The sequence below is a fragment of the Tympanuchus pallidicinctus genome, unplaced genomic scaffold, assembly GCF_026119805.1.
Source record: "Tympanuchus pallidicinctus isolate F22 unplaced genomic scaffold, pur_lepc_1.0 scaffold6, whole genome shotgun sequence".
Classification (NCBI taxonomy): Eukaryota; Metazoa; Chordata; class Aves; order Galliformes; family Phasianidae; genus Tympanuchus; species Tympanuchus pallidicinctus.
Window position 1 is genome coordinate 14,504,196 of NW_026294780.1, and position 19,124 is coordinate 14,523,319.

A 19,124-nucleotide genomic window follows, 5' to 3' on the forward strand; every position below is an offset into this window, starting at 1 on the left:
CCTCGTAGGCCATATTCTTCAAGCCCCTCACCAGCCTTGTTGCCCTTCTTTGGACCTGCTCCAGCACCTCAGTGTCCTTTCTGTACTGAGGTGCCCAAAACTGAACACAGCACTCGAGGTGAGGCATCACCAATGCCCAGGATGACTTCCCTAGTCCTGCTCACCACACCATTCCTGATACGAGGCAGGATGCTGTTGGGTTTCTTGGCCACCTGGGCACACTGCTGGCTCATATTCAGCCCACTGTCCATCAGTACACCAAGGCAGCTTTCCAGCCACTCTTCCCCAAGCCTGTAGGGTTGCTTGGGGTTGTTGTGACCAAAATGCAGAACCCAACACTTGGCCCTATTGAAACTCGCACAGTTAACCTTGGCCAATGATCCAGTCTATCCAGATCCCTCTGTAGTGCCTTTCTCCCCTCAGGCAGATTAACACTCCCTCCCAGCGTTGCATTGTCTGCAAATTCACTAAGGGTGAAATTTACTGAGATCTGTTCAGCCAGGCAGCCGATACTTTGGCTGGATCAGAGCTAGCTACAGCATGCTGTCCAGGATGTGTATGCCAATCAGGTGGCTTGCCAATAGCAGATCAAGCAGGGAGAACTAAGTCCTCTTCTTTTTGAGAGGGCATTAACTGAGATCTTACAACTCTCATCTGCTGAGTTTGACAACGTTTTTTTCAGTTTATGTATTTGTGAGCTGTATCCTTCTACTAAATTTGTTTTAAATTTGTCAAGAGACCTAACAGTTACCAGGACAAACTGACACATGGCAAAATCACATGCACCTCAATCCTTGGGGAAATGAGGCTATATAGTACATTACATATACATTCCTAATACAGTAATTATACATTGTAATACATTCCTTAATAGTGTAACAGAATTGACTGCTATGACACTGTTTCAGCAGCGTAACATGGGATGCAGTTTTAGTGAAATTGACAAGTCTAAATCAGTGACTGTATTCCGCTTGAAGACACACATCAGTCACGCTGTTTCAATAGCATGTTTCTGTCAGAGAATCACGGGATGGTTTTAACTGGAAGGGGCCTTAAGGATAACCTAATCCCAACCCACCGCCATGTGCCACTTGTTCTTCCTAAGCGGACCCGGAGCACGCCCGGAACGGCGGACCGTCGGAACCCCCACGCGGCGGCGGCGGTGCGGCGGCGCGGCGGCGGAGGGAGTTGGGAGCAGCGCGCAGCGATGCCGCCCCCCGCGCGGGGCATTGTGGGTGCGGAGCGGACGCCGCTGCGGCTTTCGGCGGTTCTGTTAAAATGGCGCCGTAGGCAGCGGCCCAGCGTGCAGCCGGCTGCTTGCACGGGGCTGCCGGCGCCGCCTCTCCGCCTGCCTCCTTGCCTGTCGCCACCGCCCCGCTTTTCCGTCCTGCTGGGCGGCGATGGCGACCCCGGACCAAAAATCCCCCAACGTTCTGCTGCAGAACCTCTGCTGCCGCATCCTGGGCAAGAGCGAAGGTAACGGCTTTCCCCAGCTCCGGGTCGCTGGGACCGTCAGGGCGGGGGTGGTCGCCGGAGCCGCGTTCTGCTGTCTCGTCTCCGGCCTCAGCTCGGGGCCGCTGTGTCGGTTGGTGAGGCGGGAGGGAGCCTCGGCCGCTTGCGTAAGTTGTGCGTGGTGCAGCCCAGGCGATGGATGGCTCCGCTCTCTGTGGCGGGGAGGCGGAAAGAGAGAGCTGCGTCCGCTCCTCCGCCCTTAGAGTTGCTCTCTTTGTCAGCGCTGCTCCCGATTCGTGGCCAAGCTTTCGTGATCGCCTTTTCCACGTGTGGGTGATGGCTTCTTCCCCTTTTTGTAGCTGTGAAGTCTGGTATGTTCTTTTCCTCCTTTCGTGCCACTGTCACTTGGAAAGTCACCCCAGGTTACCTTGAGGTGTTTGCGTGACAGCAGTGAACAACTTCGAACTGACTGAAGTCCTGCTCCTTGAAGTATGGAAAACAAGAGATGAGCTCTAAGTGTACCCCGTTCTCTTTCTCCCCCCTCTGTGCTTTCAGAGGTCTGCATTCAGTTACCCTCAGCATTGTGTTTGAATCTCCAAAACCACCATAAATTCCCATTTCCAGAATTGTCACTCTAACAATTCAGTGTCAGGAATTTCTGGTGTGAAGCTTTTTCAGCTCCTACTGTTCCCCAGCCTCCTTCGAGTCGATGTTAGCTTACAAGCTGTGTAACGCCTCTTATGCTTTTATGTAATCAAGTTTATTTTAGTCTGGTTATATATGAAAAGGTATTTCACAGCAGCCTTCCATTCAAAGATACTATAATAGCTTTTATTTGAAAGCTGTTTTTCATTTTTCTTTTGGAAAACATTTTATTATTCAATTAGTGTACATGTTCACGTGTAAGGGCACTTGTAGCATTTCACTGCCTAAAATCTGTAGTTATTGTGTTGATTCTACCTAAGACTATTGTTATTTTTAATTTATTGGGGTAGAAGAGCTCTCTTTGCGGCCATTATTTCTATGCTATTGATACTGTGTTGCTGGGTCCTGTTTTCCTGATGACTTTTCCTTAGTTCTGAGAGGAACTGCAACCTAAGCTTAATCTGGGATGGTTTCTTGATGTTGAGTATCTTATTTAGGCCTATGACACATAGGGTGTGAGAGCACAAAGCTCACACTCATGGTGTGAGTACTGGGAAAAAGTGGGATGCTTCCCCTGACTTTGGATGAAGCCTTAGTTCCTATGCATCTCCTTCTGTCAGGAGTGTTATTTTTATTTGCAAGCATTGCTTGCAGAAAGCATGGAAGAGAATACAGGTATTATTAAAAAAAAAAAAAGTATTGAATCTATTCCAATATGCTTGGGTTCCACTCACATACTTAAGATGGCTTGTGTACTTGATGAAGAAAAGGGAAATTCTGCCCATAGTCATGGTAGGCTGCCTTGTACTGCTTGCAAATGCACTGTCTGCTCACTTATCTGAGGATTTGCTTGACTCCATCAGCTCCTACTGAAGGATTTATTAAAATATTGACTAAAAATTGTGTGGCTCTCTGCTGTGTTTACTGTTGCTATAGTTCTTTGTGTTTGGCAGATAGGCAGACCATCCTTACCTGCTCTTTATTCTTGTGATACAGGAGACCCAAGCACTTCTGACACCAAGTTTCTCAGGGAACAGGGAACTGTTTTGTTAGCTGGCCATCAACCCAGCTATTGGTAGACAGTTCTGGGAGACTGTAATACAAAGTTTCTGTGGGAGAAATCCCAGTCGTGGAAGGTGTTCAAACTTGTTGGTTTTTTTCCTTTTGTGCCTTTCCCCTGAGTCTCCTTTTCTTTTCTGGGACCAAGGGAACCAACGGACAAATTGAGACAATAAGGGAGCTGTGTTGCTGCCAGTGTCTTCTGTTTTAGAGTATCGTGTATGTGCCCTGGTGGCAGGGGAGCAACCAGTAGCTTCTTGTTCTTCAAGCTTTTAACTCTGAATACCTTTCAGCATAGGAAAAGAGGCTTAGCTACTTAGGAGATTGAAATTCAAATTCCAGTAAGAAGTTGTGTTTAAATAAACCAGTAACAAGAAGCAAAAGCTAAGTGCAGACAATCATCTTTATGCACTTGTGTAGTTATCTTGCTGTGAACTTGGCTTGAAATTCTAGCTTTTGGTACCCTCCTAGAATAAGCACTCAAATGAAAAAAAAAGTTATCAAAGTAATTAGGAAAAATGTTGTGGACTAATAATAGAAATGAGTTGAGATGATCTAATGGATCTTCCTGCTTGTGCATTCCCTGGACCTCTCTGTGCTTCAGAGGGCTTCATCTATTTGGTTGTGCTTGTTCTCAGTGCTTGTTTGCTATTGTGTTCATGTGGAAGCCATGGCATCAGCAGGAGCTGAAGGATTCCATTCATGTAACATCTATGGGAGTGTGCTGTAGCTGATGTGGGTGATGATATCTGTGCGTGCAGCCTGCAGTGCTGTGCTTGAAGCCTTCAACAAGTCTGAGTCCCTTATCTACTGGACGTTCTCTAGCTCCTGCCTGTGACCATAATGCCACAATATTCCTAGTTGGAAGCAGCTCACAGGTATCATAGAGTACAGTTCCTGGCTCCACACAGCACCACCCTGCATTCAAACCCTGTGTCTGAGGGTGGTATCCCGGTGCTCCTTGCACTCCGGCACTGGGCTCCGTGCCCACAGCCCTGTGCATCCCGCTCCATGCCCACGGCGCTGTGCTGCAGCCCCTTTCCCTGACCCCCAGCTGCCCTCCCCTGACAGCTCCATGCCGTTCCCTCAGCCCTGTCGCTGTCACACAGAGCAGAGCTCAGCGCTGCCCCTCTGCTCCCTGTGAGGAGCTGCAGCCGCCATCAGGCCTCCCCTCAGCTCCTCTGCTCTGCGCTGAGCACAACGAGGGGCCTCAGTTGCTCCTCACACACCTTGCTTTACAGACCCTTCCCCATGTTTTCAGCCCTCCTGTGGATGCTCTCTAATAGCTGTATGTCCTTTACGCACTGTGGTGCCCAAAACTGCACCCAGTACTCAAGGCCATTCATTGAAAATCCATGTTGAAGTGAATTTGTATTAAAATGCAGTGTGACCACAAGATGTTCCCAGTGGCAAATCTGCCTTCTCTCTCTGTCTGTTTCTGAGATCATCTGCTATATGGATAGCTTCCTTTGTTTCCAAGGGACGAGAGTTTCCTGCAAAGGGCTTGTGATTGTTTTTGGGCAAATTGAGGTATTCAGTTTTCAGTTATCCCTGCTTGGGGACTCCAGCAGTTAAACAAGGTTGCATGCTGCTCTGTGAGTGTGAATTTAATGCTCCTGACAAAGCTTGGCTACCTTTCAGAAACCTCTGGGAAGTCTTGGGCAGTCCTACTTTGTACACTGCTATGCTAGTGTGACAGTTGTAAGAGTACATCAAACAGTACTGTAGTTCCTGGTCAGGCTATGTCTATTTGGTTTTGAATCGTAAAAAGATTCTTATATGCAAGACTCCTTTAGTGCTTCTGGAGGTGAGCATGCTCTAGAAGGTGGTATTTGAGTCTTCAGGCAGCAGTTTGCTATCTAAAGTCTGCTCTATGGTCTTAATTTAGTATGTATAATCTCAGAGGTTTTCTTGTTGCATTTTTATTATTTAAGTTCAGATCTATTGGCATAAATGTTTAATTTTCATGGGAGAGAAAATACAGAGTTCCTTAAAAAATTGAGATGGAGATTGAAATGCATGTAATAACAGAAGCAAATGCAAGTTGATAATTTAGAAAAAAGTCATAGCAAGGAGTTCCAGGCAGGCTGCCTGCCCATGTTTGCTGGTAAGTCAATGGGACCGTCCTCAAATCTGTTTCTGCAATTGTTTCTGTTCCTCCTTTTGTATGAGAGGGATGTGGATAACTAAAAGGACTGCTAATTAAAAATTTAGCAGCATTCTTTAAATGTTTAACATTAAGAGAATGTTTTTTCATTTTATAACTTGTTTGTTTGGTTTTTTTTTTGTTACACATAACTAGCTTAAACTAGGAACAGTGTAGAACAGCATTCTAACTGGCATTTTAGCTTCTCAGTTTTTTCTATTAGTTTATCAGCCTGATTTAGTGGGTGGCAGCCCTTCCCACAACAGGGATTTGAGCATAATGATCTTTAAGGTCACTTCTAACCAAAGCTGCTCAGTGATTCTGTATGGCATAATATTAATGTAGTTGTTTTGGGTTTTTTTTCTGATAGTAATTCATACTGATATAACTTTGATACAGCTGAAAAGCGTAAGTAAGAGAGCAGCTGAGTGTGGCAGTTAAGTTTTACAGTTTTGATCATAGAATCATAGAATTGCTGGGTTGGATGAGACCTTAAAGATCATGGAGTCCAACCACAAGCTAACCATCCTACCCTAACTCTAACAACCCTCCACTAAATCATGTCCCTGAGCACCACATCCAATGGTTTTTAAACACATCCAGGGATGGTGACTCAACCACCTCCCTGGGGAGCCAATTCCAGTGCTTAACAGCCCTTTCTGTAAAGTTGTTTTTCCCAGTGTCCAACCTAAACTTCTCCTGGCACAACTTGAAGCCATTTCCCTTCATCCTATCACTGGTGAGAAGAGACCAATTCCACTCACACCACAGTTACCTTTCAGATACTGGAAGAGAGCAGTAAGGTCTCCCCTCAGCCTCCTTCTCCCCAGACTGAACAGCCTCAGTTCCTTCAGTCTCTCCTCGTAGGATAGATTCTTCAAGCCCCTCACCAGCCTTGTTGCCCTTCTTTGGACCTGCTCCAGCACCTAAGTGTCCTTTCTGTACTGGGGTGCCCAAAACTGAATACAACACTCGAGGTGAGGCATCACCAATGCCCAGGATGACTTCCCTAGTCCTGCTCATCACACCATTCCTGATACAAGCCAGGATGCTGTTGGGTTTCTTGGCCACCTGGGCACACTGCTGGCTCATATTCAGCCCACTGTCCATCAGTACACCAAGGTCCCTTTCCATCAGGCAGCTTTCCAGCCACTCTTCCCCAAGCCTGTAGAGTTGCTTGGGGTTGTTGTGACCAAAATGCAGGACCCTATTTAATTGACCCCTATTGAAACTCGCACAGTTAACCTTGGCCAATGATCCAGTCTATCCAGATCCCTCTATAGTGCCTTTCTCCCTTCAGCAGATTAACACTCCCTCCCAACTTAGTGCAAACTTACTGAGGGAGCTCTCAATCTCCTCATCAAGATCACTGATAAAGATGCTGAATAGGAGTGGCCCCAGTACAGGGCCCTAGGTGATGCCACTTGTGACCAGCTGCAAACTGGATATAATTCCATTGACCAGCACTCTTTGGGTCTGGCCATCCAGCCTGTGTTTCATCCAGCAGAGCATGTGCCCATCCAAACCGTGGACAGCCAGCTTCTCCATGAGGATGCTGTGGGGGACAGTGTCAAAGGCCTTACTGAAGTCAGATAGACCACATCGGCAGCCTTACCTTCATCCACTAAGTGGGTCACCTTGTAATAGAGTGAAATCAGGTTTGTCAAACAGGATCTACCATTCATAAACCTGTGCTGTGCTGGACAGGGCCTGACACCGTGGTTGACCTTTAATTGATCTATGATGGCTCCTGAGATCATCCAGTCCTTAACCTTCCCTGGCAGCAAGGTGAGTCTGATAGGTCTGTAGCTATCAGGATCATCTTTCTGGCCCTTTTTGAAGATGGGCGTCATGTTTGCCTGTCTCCAGTCCACTGGGTCATCCGTGGATAGCCAGGACTGCTGAAGAATGGAGGGTGGCTTTGCAGCCACATCTGCCAACTCCCTCAGCACTCCACAGTGCAATCCATCCAGCCCCATGGACTTGTGAACATCCAGCTTTTGGAGCAGATCCAAAAATCTCACCGTGGATTATGCAGGGCCTATTCTGTTCCCTATCCCTGTCTACCAGTGCAAGGGGCTGCGTTCCCAGTGAGTAACAAGTCTTACTATTAAAGACTGAGGCAAAGAAGGCATTAAGCACCTCTGCCTAATCCTGATCCTTTGTCACCGTGTTGCTCTCTGGACCCAATAAGGAATGGAGATTCTCTCTTGCCCTCCTCTTACTATTGGTATATTTATAGAAATATTTATTGTCTTTCATCTTTAGTGACTAAGTTCAGTACTTGCTGGCTTTGGCCTTTTTAATTTTCTCCCTGCACAGCTTCACTACATACTTATGAGGATTAAAAGTTGCTTGCCCCATCTTCCAAGGACCGTAAACTTTCCTTTTGTTCCTGAGTTCCTGCTAAAGGCCTCTGTTCAGCCAGATGGGTCTCCTTCCCCATCAGCTCATCTTCTGTGACATGGGGGTGGTCAGCTCCTGCACTTTTGAAATAAGCTTCCTGACGATGGTTTATGGGCTGCTTCAGCCTGGTCCCATGACTAATGGGGGGGATGGGGGAGGAGGGGAACCATGGACCCATGCCCCAGGAAAAGGGATGAAGAGCTGGGCCTAAAAACAAAACAGAAGCAATGATCTGAGGAGCAACAAACTGATTTACTCAATAAGTTATTGGCATGCAAAATAACATGCTATGGTCCAATATGATTAGAATTGGAGCTAATAAATAAGATTAAATGAGTGTCTGAAAAGCTTAAGGCCTTACTCTAAGTAAGCTGAGGTGATACGGCACCCACAACAGGGATGAGTCAGGTGGTCAAAAAGAAGGGGAGTCTCATGATCTGCAATCAGATTTTTTTTATCTTTCCCTCTGGAGGGAAATGGTAACAGAACAACAAGCAGTCCTCTAGGAGATATAGTTATTCTGTTCTGGAACTGGAGCATTAACTCTAACTCTCAGTGCACTACGTGATATTATGATGTGGAATACTGGTAACAAATCATAAAACCATAACACTTGTTTAAAGTGTTCCTAGCCTTCCTGTGCTGCTATGCCTTCCAGAGCTACCTCCCAAGGGGCTCTCTAAGCCATGGTCCAAAGGAGATCAAAGTCTGCTCTCTCTCGAAGTCCATGGTAGAAGTTCTGCTGACTCCCCTCCGTGGTTCAACAAAGACTGAAAAATCTGTCATTTCATGATCTCTTTGCTCCCGATGGCCTCCAACCTTTACATCCCCCACAAGACCTTCTGTGTTAACAAACAGCAGGTCCAGGATTTTGCTTCCCCTTGTTGCCTCCTTCACCAGTTATGTCAGGAAGTTATCTCTCACGCCCTCTAGGAACCTTTAGGACTGTTCCCTTTGTGCTGTATCATAAATCTAGCAGCTGTCTGGGAAGTTGAAGTCCCCCACAAGAACAAGGGGGAGAGATCTCATGACCTCACCCTACTGTTTATGAGGTATCTTATCCACGTCTTCATCCTGGTTGGGTGGCCTGTAGCAGACTCTCATGATAATGTCAGTCTTATTGGCCTTTGCTTTTATTCTGACCCATAAGCTCTCAACCCTATAATCACTATCATTAATTTCCATGCACTTGCATTCTTTCTTAACACAGAGGGCTACACCACTGCCTTTCCTGCTTTGCCTATGGCTTTTGAAAAGTCAGTAGCCATCAGTCACAGCACTCCAGCTGTGTGAGTCATCCTACCTTGCTTCTGTAATGGCAACTGTATCATAGTTTTCCAACTGCCCAATGATCTCCAGCTCCTCCTGTTTGTTATCCATGCTGCATGCAGTGTAAATGCACCTGAGCTGGGCCACCTTTTGGGTGGGATAAGCTCTAACACTCTCTTGACCATGTTCAGGTGTTTCTGTAGCCACCAACCTCGCCGCAACCCTTGTGTTCTTCCTACATAAAGGTGTGTTGTCCTTTTCCTTCACCAGGGTACAAATCTTACTAGCACATCCCCCTCCCACAAGCACTGGCATGTTATGTACAGACTCCTTTCTAGTGAGCATTTTTTCTTGAGCATGTCTTAGATTACAGTGGTTGTGTTTGAGTAGTTTCCAGCAGTAGTCATTCAAAGCCACGTGTGGACCATTGCATGTGATTTAGAGTGTCATTGTTTCACAATGACTTTATGAAGTGTTGAGTGGGAAGAGACAGCTGGCTAGAAGAATTACTAGTGGAGACAGTTTGCTTTCTTCAAGAAAGTAACTACTGTCTGATTTATTGAACTTCTTTTAAAAATAATTGTCCTGGAGTTCTAGCTTGCATTCTGAATTGCAGTGTTTCCTCTGAACTATTGGCTTCTTGCAAATATAATGGCCAAGTTATCTTCCTTTTTCATGAACACTTCCTTTGAATTTCATCTTGTGCTGTGTCTCCACCACATTCTTCTTATGCATTGCTTCTCCATGCTCCACTTGTACTTTCTATGACTTTAAAATGTCATCTGCCTTTGGCTGTAATTCATCTTGAATCCTGTGTTGTTTGTAGGAAAGTATAAATGGTTGGGTAGATGGTAGATATTGAATTATTGATAGCTTGCTTTGCTCTAGGGTGAGAGAGTCATACTGAATCACTTTCTGATGGGAAAGTGTGTACACATATATTGACACATGGCTATGTATTTTATGCTTGCGTGCCATCTTAATGATCTTTGAGGCAATTAAATACGTCTGTTAGTTGTGAATGACGTGATTCTTTATTCCACTGACAGATATCTGAATTAGATTACATTTAAGCGCTACAGGTGAAGTTATGTTACACACTCATAACAAATAATCTGCTGCTGAGGAGCCTTCCTTAGTGATGTGTTCTTCTTGTGTGACAATTTGGACTCTGTATGAATGAGACAAGAAAATCTGTATAAATTAAAACGTAAAGTCTTACTATGGTACTTTTCAATTTCCAGTGCAAATCTGTATGTGTATTAGTATTAAATGTGGTGTAGTGTTAAATGTGGAGGTTGGTGGCCCTGCCTGTGGTGAAGGGGTTGAAGCTTGATGATCCTTGAGGTCCCTTCCAACCCAAGCCATTCTATGGTGTAAGGAGTGGATTTCTTTGAACCATACCGTTAGTCATGTAGCATGGTTAATCTGCATCATTCCTTAATGGAATTGTAGGTTTTTGATTTGAGACCTTTCTCAGATGCCTTGTTAGGACAGTATGGAAAAAGTTGGCTAGGTTTCTGTGCTTTAACTAGTTTTGCTATCGCTAATGTTGACATAGAAGGTTGTTTATGAGGTTATTTATGAGCTTTGTTAAAGCTTTCCTATTACAGAAAAAAACAACCCTGCTACTTACTGTTGATAACATATCTATTGTGCTTTTATTAGCCTGAGGACTTAAGTTTAAATCTCCAAAACTTATGTCTGGAGATCTTCACACATATTTCTGCTTCTCTCGTCATCAATATTCCATTGCGACACAAAAAGCACACGTAGTCTTAAATTCTAGTGTCGGAGGGAGATTGGAAAACATGTAAATAGCCAAGTTGAAGATTTTTCTTCCATTAGCTAGGAGGTAAGTCCCAGTTATGATATCCATCTCTCACACAGGTGTGCACAACCAAACAAGAGCAACAACAAAAAAAGCGCCTTATAGCTGTGTGTAGCTGTCATCCTGAGTCGGTTCTTATGGAGAAATAAAATTCCAGAGAGCCTTTGGAGACTGTATATATCTCTGCTGGATTTTGTAATCCCTGCAGCAGATGACTGAAGATAGTAAACTCAGTTGTATGTTTGTTTGAATTTGACCTTAAACTGTAGAAACATAGGGAACAGCAGAGAGGAAACACAGCATTTTAACCTTTTTGAAATGCTGACTTATGTTTTCTTTAAATTTTCTTGGGGAGCAGGGGGGAAAGAAAGTTGTATCAACACAGTAAATACATCATTGCTTGCAAGGCAAAGCTGTGCATTGTTAGTTGCTGTAAAATTGGAGGGAAAACAAAAGTGTTAAGGTATACATTTTGTGATATACTGCAGGATCATAAATGTACAGGAAGTCTGTAAATCCATTAAGGTTACGTTTTTTGGTTGTTTTTTTTTTTTTTGTAGATTTCTATTTTAAGTTGTATCTTCAGAAATACTTCAGAATTATTCAGCTGCAGTACTGCCAGCTTGTGCTATTATTCCTTGTGGCTCTCTTCAGAAATTTCTCAGATCTTCCATCCTCCACATCTGTTCATTCATGCTATCTGGCTGCAGTCTGGGCAGGAGGTGGTGTCTGATATTGCTAAAGCTGTGCTGGCAGACCAAAGAGAATGCTTTACTGCTGAGCTTATGCTACATTCTGAACCCCCTCAGGGAAGGTTATTTGGAAGTTTGTTCTGCCAGTCCTCTCATGGAGACCTCAGGGAATCGTTTTAATGTTATTATTTTTTAATTTAAAGGGTGATAAGAGAGAATAGTGGAAGTGGATGTGAAAGTTAATTTCTAAACATTATTTTCCTTAGGAACAATCACAGCAATGTTTGCTGTATGCAGGCTGAATTGCGTGACTGTGGCAAGTCCTGCACAGCTTTTCAGGCTGTTGGATGCTGCAGAGCCTCCTGAAATCTAATAGCTGAGCTGGCCTAAGTGTCTCTTCAACCAGCACAGCATGGGAAATATTAAATTGCATATGTTTAATTTGCAGAGTGTGTGCAGGTGTGTTTGAACTGTTGTTAATCTCCCCCAGGGTAAGCTGGACTTCACTGCCCTCTGGGTAGAAGTGTATCTGAGTAGCATAATATAACCAGTATCTGATCTGAGTATGCTTTATGCCAAGTTCATTCACAGCTATGTAATCTTGCCTTTAACTTCGTTGCTTTTTTTTTTTGTCTTTTCACAGTACTTTAGCAGTCTGCTTAATTGAGTGGGTTTCCCTTTTTTTTTTTTTTTTTCAGCTGATGCAGCCCAACAGTTCCAGTATGCAGTGAGAGTTATTGGAAGCAACTTTGCTCCTACTGTCGAACGGGATGAATTTCTCGTGGCAGAGAAAATCAAGAAAGAACGTATGTGCGTTTCTGTTTATTCCTCTGAAGGTGGAAATGTTCTGCCTCACTTACCTAATACTGATCACTGTTGTTATTGCCTGCCCCTGAAAATCTTGTGATGGCAATTCTATGAATCCCCTAGTTGCTCTTCTGAGTTCAGATGCTCAGTTTAAATTTTCCTTGCGTTTGTACAAGCCATTGACTTTCCATCTTAGCCACCACAGAAGTAAAGAGCAATTTACATTACTTTTCTTTCATTTTAATATTATTCTGACTTCATAAATTCATATTTCTTTTTGGAAGACTGATGCCTTTGAGGTACGCTTTTGCACAATTGACTTCATGAGCACGTATGAGCACGAGAATCTTAATGAATGACTATCCTGGGGATGGATGGAATCACTGTTCATGCAACTTACCTGATATTTCTTGCCTTTTGTTTTCCTAGAAGTTTATTTACAACAATCTTCCCAAAGCCAAAACATTAGACTGTGACAGTAAGTTATTGCAGTTACATTCCACTCTGCTCTGTGCTGCTCTGAGTGTTGAGCTCTTAATCCCATTGGAGCGTGAGGCATTCTTATAAAGCCAAGTAATGCTTTCAGCTCTACAGTAGGATGTTCAGGAGCAGTTACTGATTAAATTAAAGCTTCTATTTGTGCTCAGGAACTTTGAACATTTGGTCAAGATGATTGAATTAGAATAACTGAAGCCTGTGGTTGTAACCTTTTGAAGTACCTTTGTATTTTTTTTGGTAATGCAGGGCTTCCGCTACTTACTCACAGACAAATAAGCTCATCAGAATTTCTCTAGATACAGCTGTAAAACCCTGTATTCTACAGTATACACTTTCCTGCATGTTGAGTTTCTGTATCTTTTGGCCAGCACTAGGCAGCACCGCAGTGTATACGCTTCTTCTGCTGGGGCCTGTTGCCCCCGTGAAGCTGATTATCTCCATCTCCTCAATTTGAGCTTGTAGGTTGATTTTAGTTTCATGGAATAACTGACTGGATATATCCCCCAACTTTACATTTATTTTGGAGTTACTATGTGGTAGGTGACTTAATTGATTTAAAAAAAAAAAAAGTATTTGGTAGTGCCTTTTAATACTAATTAGCATTTCTGTTGTCTAGCAGCAACTGTTTTATGATTAATGTTTCTTTAATGTTTGCCTTACCTTTTTATACATGACTCTTTCTGGTGTAAAGTTGGCTTTCTGAAGATGTCTTTAAGCTTAAAAATACTCCTCTTAGCAAAGACTTCTGTTACATAACAGACAGGGATCAAAATTTACTTTCCTTTATATATTAAAGTTCTGCGGCCTTGAAATTCTTCTTAACTTGGAACAATTGGCATTGCTACTTTATTTCTGTATTAGGCAGTGAAAGCAAGAAAGGAATGATAGTTTTAATAAGTTGCTTTATAGTGTTCTTAACCCATATCTGCTTTCAGTTATGTGCTGATTCCCAAAGCCTACAGAAAGGCACCCTTGATTTTAAAAGGGCTTTTTTTTTTGTTATATGTGTCTTTAGAAAAATATCTTTGTTGCTGTAATAAGAGAAACAGTTACTACTTACATTGGGTCATATCCCCTGCAAGAACTTTCAAGGATAGGAATGCAGATAATGTGAAAAAAAACTCAGAAGTCTGAGTAAGTAATGCAAAACAGTTAAGCATTGTTATGCTTTCTTGATTATGTTTTCCTATTTACCAAAATAAAATATAGTTTCTGACATGACTATTATTCTTGTTCTAGTTCTTTTAATCTATATTTATCTCTTTCAGTTGTGCGACAAAGAAGGGAAGCAGATGCTGCTTTGTTTTCAGAACTCTACAGAAAGCTCGGTTCACAGGTAGTGTAATAAACACATAAATAAACTGAAAGCACACTCATTCTTTTGATAGTAGAGTTGTTTTTGAATAGTGCTCAGATCAGTAACTTCTTTATTTTCCTTTTCTTTCTTTTTTTTTTTAACTGAGAGGAAGATTGAGCACTGGATCAGGTTGCCAAGGAAAGGTGTGGAATCTCTGTTCTTGGAAATGAATTCAACAGCTGACTAGGCACAGCTCTGGGTAGTCTGCAGTATATAGTCTTGCTTTTGAGCAGAGGTATTGAAATAGATGATCGTCAGAGGTCTTTTCCTGCCTCAACCATTGTATAATTTTTGTGAAAAGTTCAAAAATTATAAACTTGAGTGTATATCTTAATTATATATGTATTTATATATAAAAATATCAGCAGTTTGCTTTTAATTAAACATTTAAAATTTGAACAGAATAAAGGATACAATTTTTTTACTACAGTTTTTAAAAAGATACTTTATAGGAAGAAATTAACTCTGTAAAAATAGAAGTGTTTACTTTCTTAGTATACGAAATTGAAGATTTTTCTCATTTTATGGCAGTGCTTTGTAAGTTTCTACATTTTTAGTTAATCTCAGATTTAAAGAGTCCTCATGCTTCTGAGTTTTTAAATACTCCAGATCTTTGTTGTTCAAGGTTAAGGGCTTGCTGAATGTGATAGCTGTGCTAAAACCAGTGTTTGTCAAAGAACACTGTCTGTTGTTTTCCTGACTAAATGTTGGCGTATAGAAAGGCCATGGTTGAGAACAATGGATATTGAATTAAAGAGGAGGGAAAGATGTGAGGAGAGAAATTTAGCTTAGGGAGGTCAAAAATGACTACTGCTAATCTGTTCTGGTTTCTTCATAAAGGTTGAATGTTCAGCACAGTAGAATATGCTGAGCCTTAATAAAATAAGACTTCCAGTTGTCATTCGTACATTTGTGGTTTTTTTGTTTTGTCTTTTTCCACAAAAACAAATGAATCGTAGAATATCCTAAACTGGAAGGAATACACAAGGATCCTCAAATAAGTCTCCTAGCTCCACACAGAAACACCCAGCTTTCAAACCCTGTGTCTGCGAGCATTGTCCAAATACACCTTGAATGCTTGGGGCCGTGCCCACAGCCCTGTGCATCCCGCTCCATGCCCACGGCGCTGTGCTGCAGCCCCTTTCCCTGACCCCCAGCTGCCCTCCCCTGACAGCTCCATGCCGTTCCCTCAGCCCTGTCGCTGTCACACAGAGCAGAGCTCAGCGCTGCCCCTCCGCTCCCTGTGAGGAGCTGCAGCCGCCATCAGGCCTCCCCTCAGCTCCTCTGCTCTGCGCTGAGCACAACGAGGGGCTTCAGCTGCTCCTCACACACCTTGCCCTACAGACCCTTCATCTTTGTTGCCTTTCTTTGGATGTTCTCTAATAGTTTTATCTTTCTTATACTCTGATGCCTAAATGTGCACCCAGTACCTCAAGGTGAGGCTGTGCAGAGCAGGACAATTCCTCCTGTTACCCAGCTAGCAGTGCTGGGCCTGCTATTTTTCTGTATAAGAGTCAAATTGCCCTAATTTTTATTTCAGCTTCAAACTTTTGAAGCCTCCCTTAAGAAAGTTGAAGAGGAAAGTGGAGAAAAGACTTCTTTTCTGAAAGAACCTTTGGAGAAAATGCTGTTTGTTAACAGTCATACCAGAAGTTTGTTGTCTTTACTTATGGTGTTAGATGCAAGTCCAAGGTGTTTTAAATGGTGAAGTATGTAAGAATGCCAGCGAAGTTCAGCTCTGTATAATTGTCTTTCTTAGCAGCTATAAGTTTTAAATTGAATATACTTGCTGATTTTAGGGCAGGTGAGAGAGTTCATGGTTTTAACACACAGGAGAAAGTTCATATAATACTGTTATGGAATCCACATTGCACATTCCTGGTTTACTCAAGGTTAATTGTATTTGTGTGGTAAAGTTATTTATATGAGCACAGTTGATGACTTAAAAAAAGAAACATAAAACTATTGAGAGTTATGACCAACTTCGTTTTTTTGTTTTTGTTTTTGAAAGGGCATTTTGAAAAATAAATGGTCAATACTCTACCTCCTGCTTAGCCTCAGTGAAGATCCACGTAAACAATCTAACAAGGTAAGTGAGAGACATTGTTAGTTTCTAGAAACAATAAATCTGTTGCTTAGTTGAGATGTCACAGAGTTGCTATTCAGACCTGATGAACGCTGTTGGAAACAAGGTTGTGTGTGTGGTTGTGTCAAATGTATTCTTTCTCTCAATCTTGCACACAAGTGTTTGCTTTTTTGTAAATTATGAGCTGTTTATCATTTGTAGTCTGACTTCTGACTTTGCTAGATGGTTTTACTTTCTGTTTGGTGGTGTAATGTCTGTTCATGTGCAAGTAAGTTTGAAGTGGAATGATAAGAAGAAAATTCCTTCTTTAGTTGCAGCTTTGCTAGCACCAAAGTTTTTTTGCAGCTATAGCTAATGACAATTCACAGGCAAAAATAAGCTGTATTTCTAGAGGGACTTTCCCTTACAGTCAGGGACTTGTTTTTTTGTCTCAATTGTAACAAAATTATTTTCTTTGCATAATCATGATCTTCAGTTCTTTCTTGTATTCTTGACTGCTGCAGTGCAATTAAGACATGACTTATTCACATCTCTTTCCTTTTTTCCAAATCACTTTTCAGGTGTCAAGTTATGCCACACTTTTTGCTCAAGCGTTGCCACGGGATGCTCACTCAACTCCCTATTACTATGCCAGACCTCAGAGCCTTCCGCTGAATTACCAAGACCGCAGTGCTCAGTCTGCCCAGAGCTCTGGCAGCATGGGGAGCAGTGGGATCAGCAGCATCAACTTGTATGCTCTAAATGGCCCAACGCCAACTCCACAGTCACTCCTTCCAGGGTAAATTAAGCCTTTCTGTTTGATAGATGGGTTTGGGGAAGACTGGCAATGAGCTGTTTATTCTTCCTTTTGGAGTTTTTTTTTTTTGTTTTATTTTGTTCCTCCCCCCCCATTCTCTCTGGTTGAATCTCTTTGGGAATTCCTCGGTAGGTGGAAGAGTTCAGCTGGAAGTTTCTGAATGTCAGGTGCTGTTATGATGATCTGAAACTGTAATTGGCTGGCCAAGTTTATTTATTCATAAGCTTAAGTGCCTGTTGTGCAGCTGATGTTTTACTGAATCTGCTCTTGGATTCTAATGCCAAATCTTGTCTTAAATGTCTTAGTTTTCTGAAATCCTTTAAAACCATCTTTATTTTTCTTCTGTTTAAAAAAAACAAACAAACAAAAAAACTTCATAAGAGTTCTTCTCAGGCAAGCTCCTTTTACCAAGTAAGTGTTCCTCTGCCAGTGCTGAAATAGTAAACTTGATGTTTACCATTTTCAAGTCAAGATCTGGCTCTTAGGCACATTCTCTGCTACTTGGGTACTATGTTGAAACAATGTTGCATCTTGAGTGGACAAGTTTTCTTGCTTGTTCTTTTCTACCCAGGCCTAAAGTTCAATCTTGAAGTGCAGTTACCTTCCCTGGTATTTACATTTGTACCATCCAATATACTACTGAACAGGCCAGTGAGACCGGCATCTCACAAAATCACAGAATGACCTTGAAAAGGGCTGCAATGATCATCTAGTTTCAAGTGCCCTGCTGTGTGAAGGTTTGCCAACCACCAGACCAGGCTGCCCAGAGCCGCATCCAGCCTTGCCTTGCTTGCCTCCAGGGATGGGGCATCCACAACAGTCTTAGTCAACTGAACTTGTCAGAGAAAGTAGCACAGAGGAAAAGTAGTACTAAGTTAGCTATGACTGTTTCATCTAATGTGTTAAATTGAAAGGTAAACTAACCTTTTAGTCAGTCTACATCTCTGAATCTCAGGGCGGGAATTTGAGCTGTTTGGTTACTTCTTGCTTATGTTAGGTACACACAGCAGGAAGTGATGGAGAAACTTGAGGAGGCAAAGCTTCTTTCAGCTTTTTTTCCTAACATGTTGGATTGACCTGATCCAGCAGTTAAAGACCCACCCAGCTGCTTACTCATAGCTCCCATGTCAGGGACAACGGGAGGAGAAGTTGTGGGTTGAAGTAAAGACAGTTTAACATGTGAATCAAAGCTGTATGTGCAAGCAAAGCAAAATATTTATTTAATGCCCCATAAGTAGACAGATGTTTAGCCACTTTCTGCAAAGCAGGTAACAGTTCCTTGAGAAGACGAAGGGCAAAACCAGCAATGTTGTGTCTTCATCTTTCTTCTGATGTTTGCTTGCTCAGCATATTATGTTGTATGAAATATCCTGTTGGTTGGTTTGGATTCATCGTCTTCATTGTGTCCCCTTCCAGCTCAGTAACAGTAAAAAAAAAAAAAAAAAAAAATTAGCATTAATTAGATTTTATGATTAATATAAATCCATAACACAGCACCACACATGTTGCTATGATGAAAATAGACTCCATCCTGACCAGACTTAGTGAAGCTGGAAATACTGCGTCTGTCATACATTATTGAACCATCCTAGCAGCAGTAGGGCTGTATTTAGTGCTTTGCATAGATACAACAAATAAATGAAGGGGAAATTTACAGTTTTTCTTCCAAGATGAAAATTATGTTATATCATGTTAGTTATCTTTCGTACTGTATGTTTTAAGGTGATTGAAGATAAAACTAACAGTTAGCTCTTCAGCAGTAAGAGATTCTTCTTAGCCTTTCAGATGGCTTTTAATATTTCTGATTCATAGTGGCTACTGGCTAAGGAAGCTAACAAGAAGACTTGAAAAGGGAAGTCTTGCAGAACTTTTGGTAAAGACACAAAATAAGTGGATTCTTTTCTGTCATGTCAGCTCAGGATTTCAGGTGAAATTTGCTTTTTGAGTACAGCATACTAAGCTAACTGAATAGACAGTGCACATCATTGATAGATGAAGTCTTTTCTTAAATGTTCAAATTTGCAGGTATTGATTACTGTTGCATGTTCATTTCTGATGTTTTTCATGATAATGGAAAAAT

General features: G+C 42.3%; 1 protein-coding gene across 2 annotated transcripts in view; it reads left to right on the top strand.

Annotated features, from left to right (window-relative positions):
• Positions 1-1,244: 1,244 nt before the first annotated feature.
• Positions 1,245-19,124, top strand: part of TUBGCP3 (tubulin gamma complex associated protein 3) — a 46,071-nt gene continuing 28,191 nt past the window's right edge. For both annotated transcript variants that reach the window (XM_052705881.1, XM_052705880.1), the window contains exons 1-5: positions 1,245-1,476; positions 12,199-12,306; positions 14,074-14,141; positions 16,174-16,251; positions 16,809-17,026. In XM_052705881.1, the coding sequence (XP_052561841.1) occupies positions 1,401-1,476; positions 12,199-12,306; positions 14,074-14,141; positions 16,174-16,251; positions 16,809-17,026 (548 nt within the window). In that variant the 5' untranslated portion in view covers positions 1,245-1,400. The remainder of the gene's footprint in view (positions 1,477-12,198; positions 12,307-14,073; positions 14,142-16,173; positions 16,252-16,808; positions 17,027-19,124) is intronic.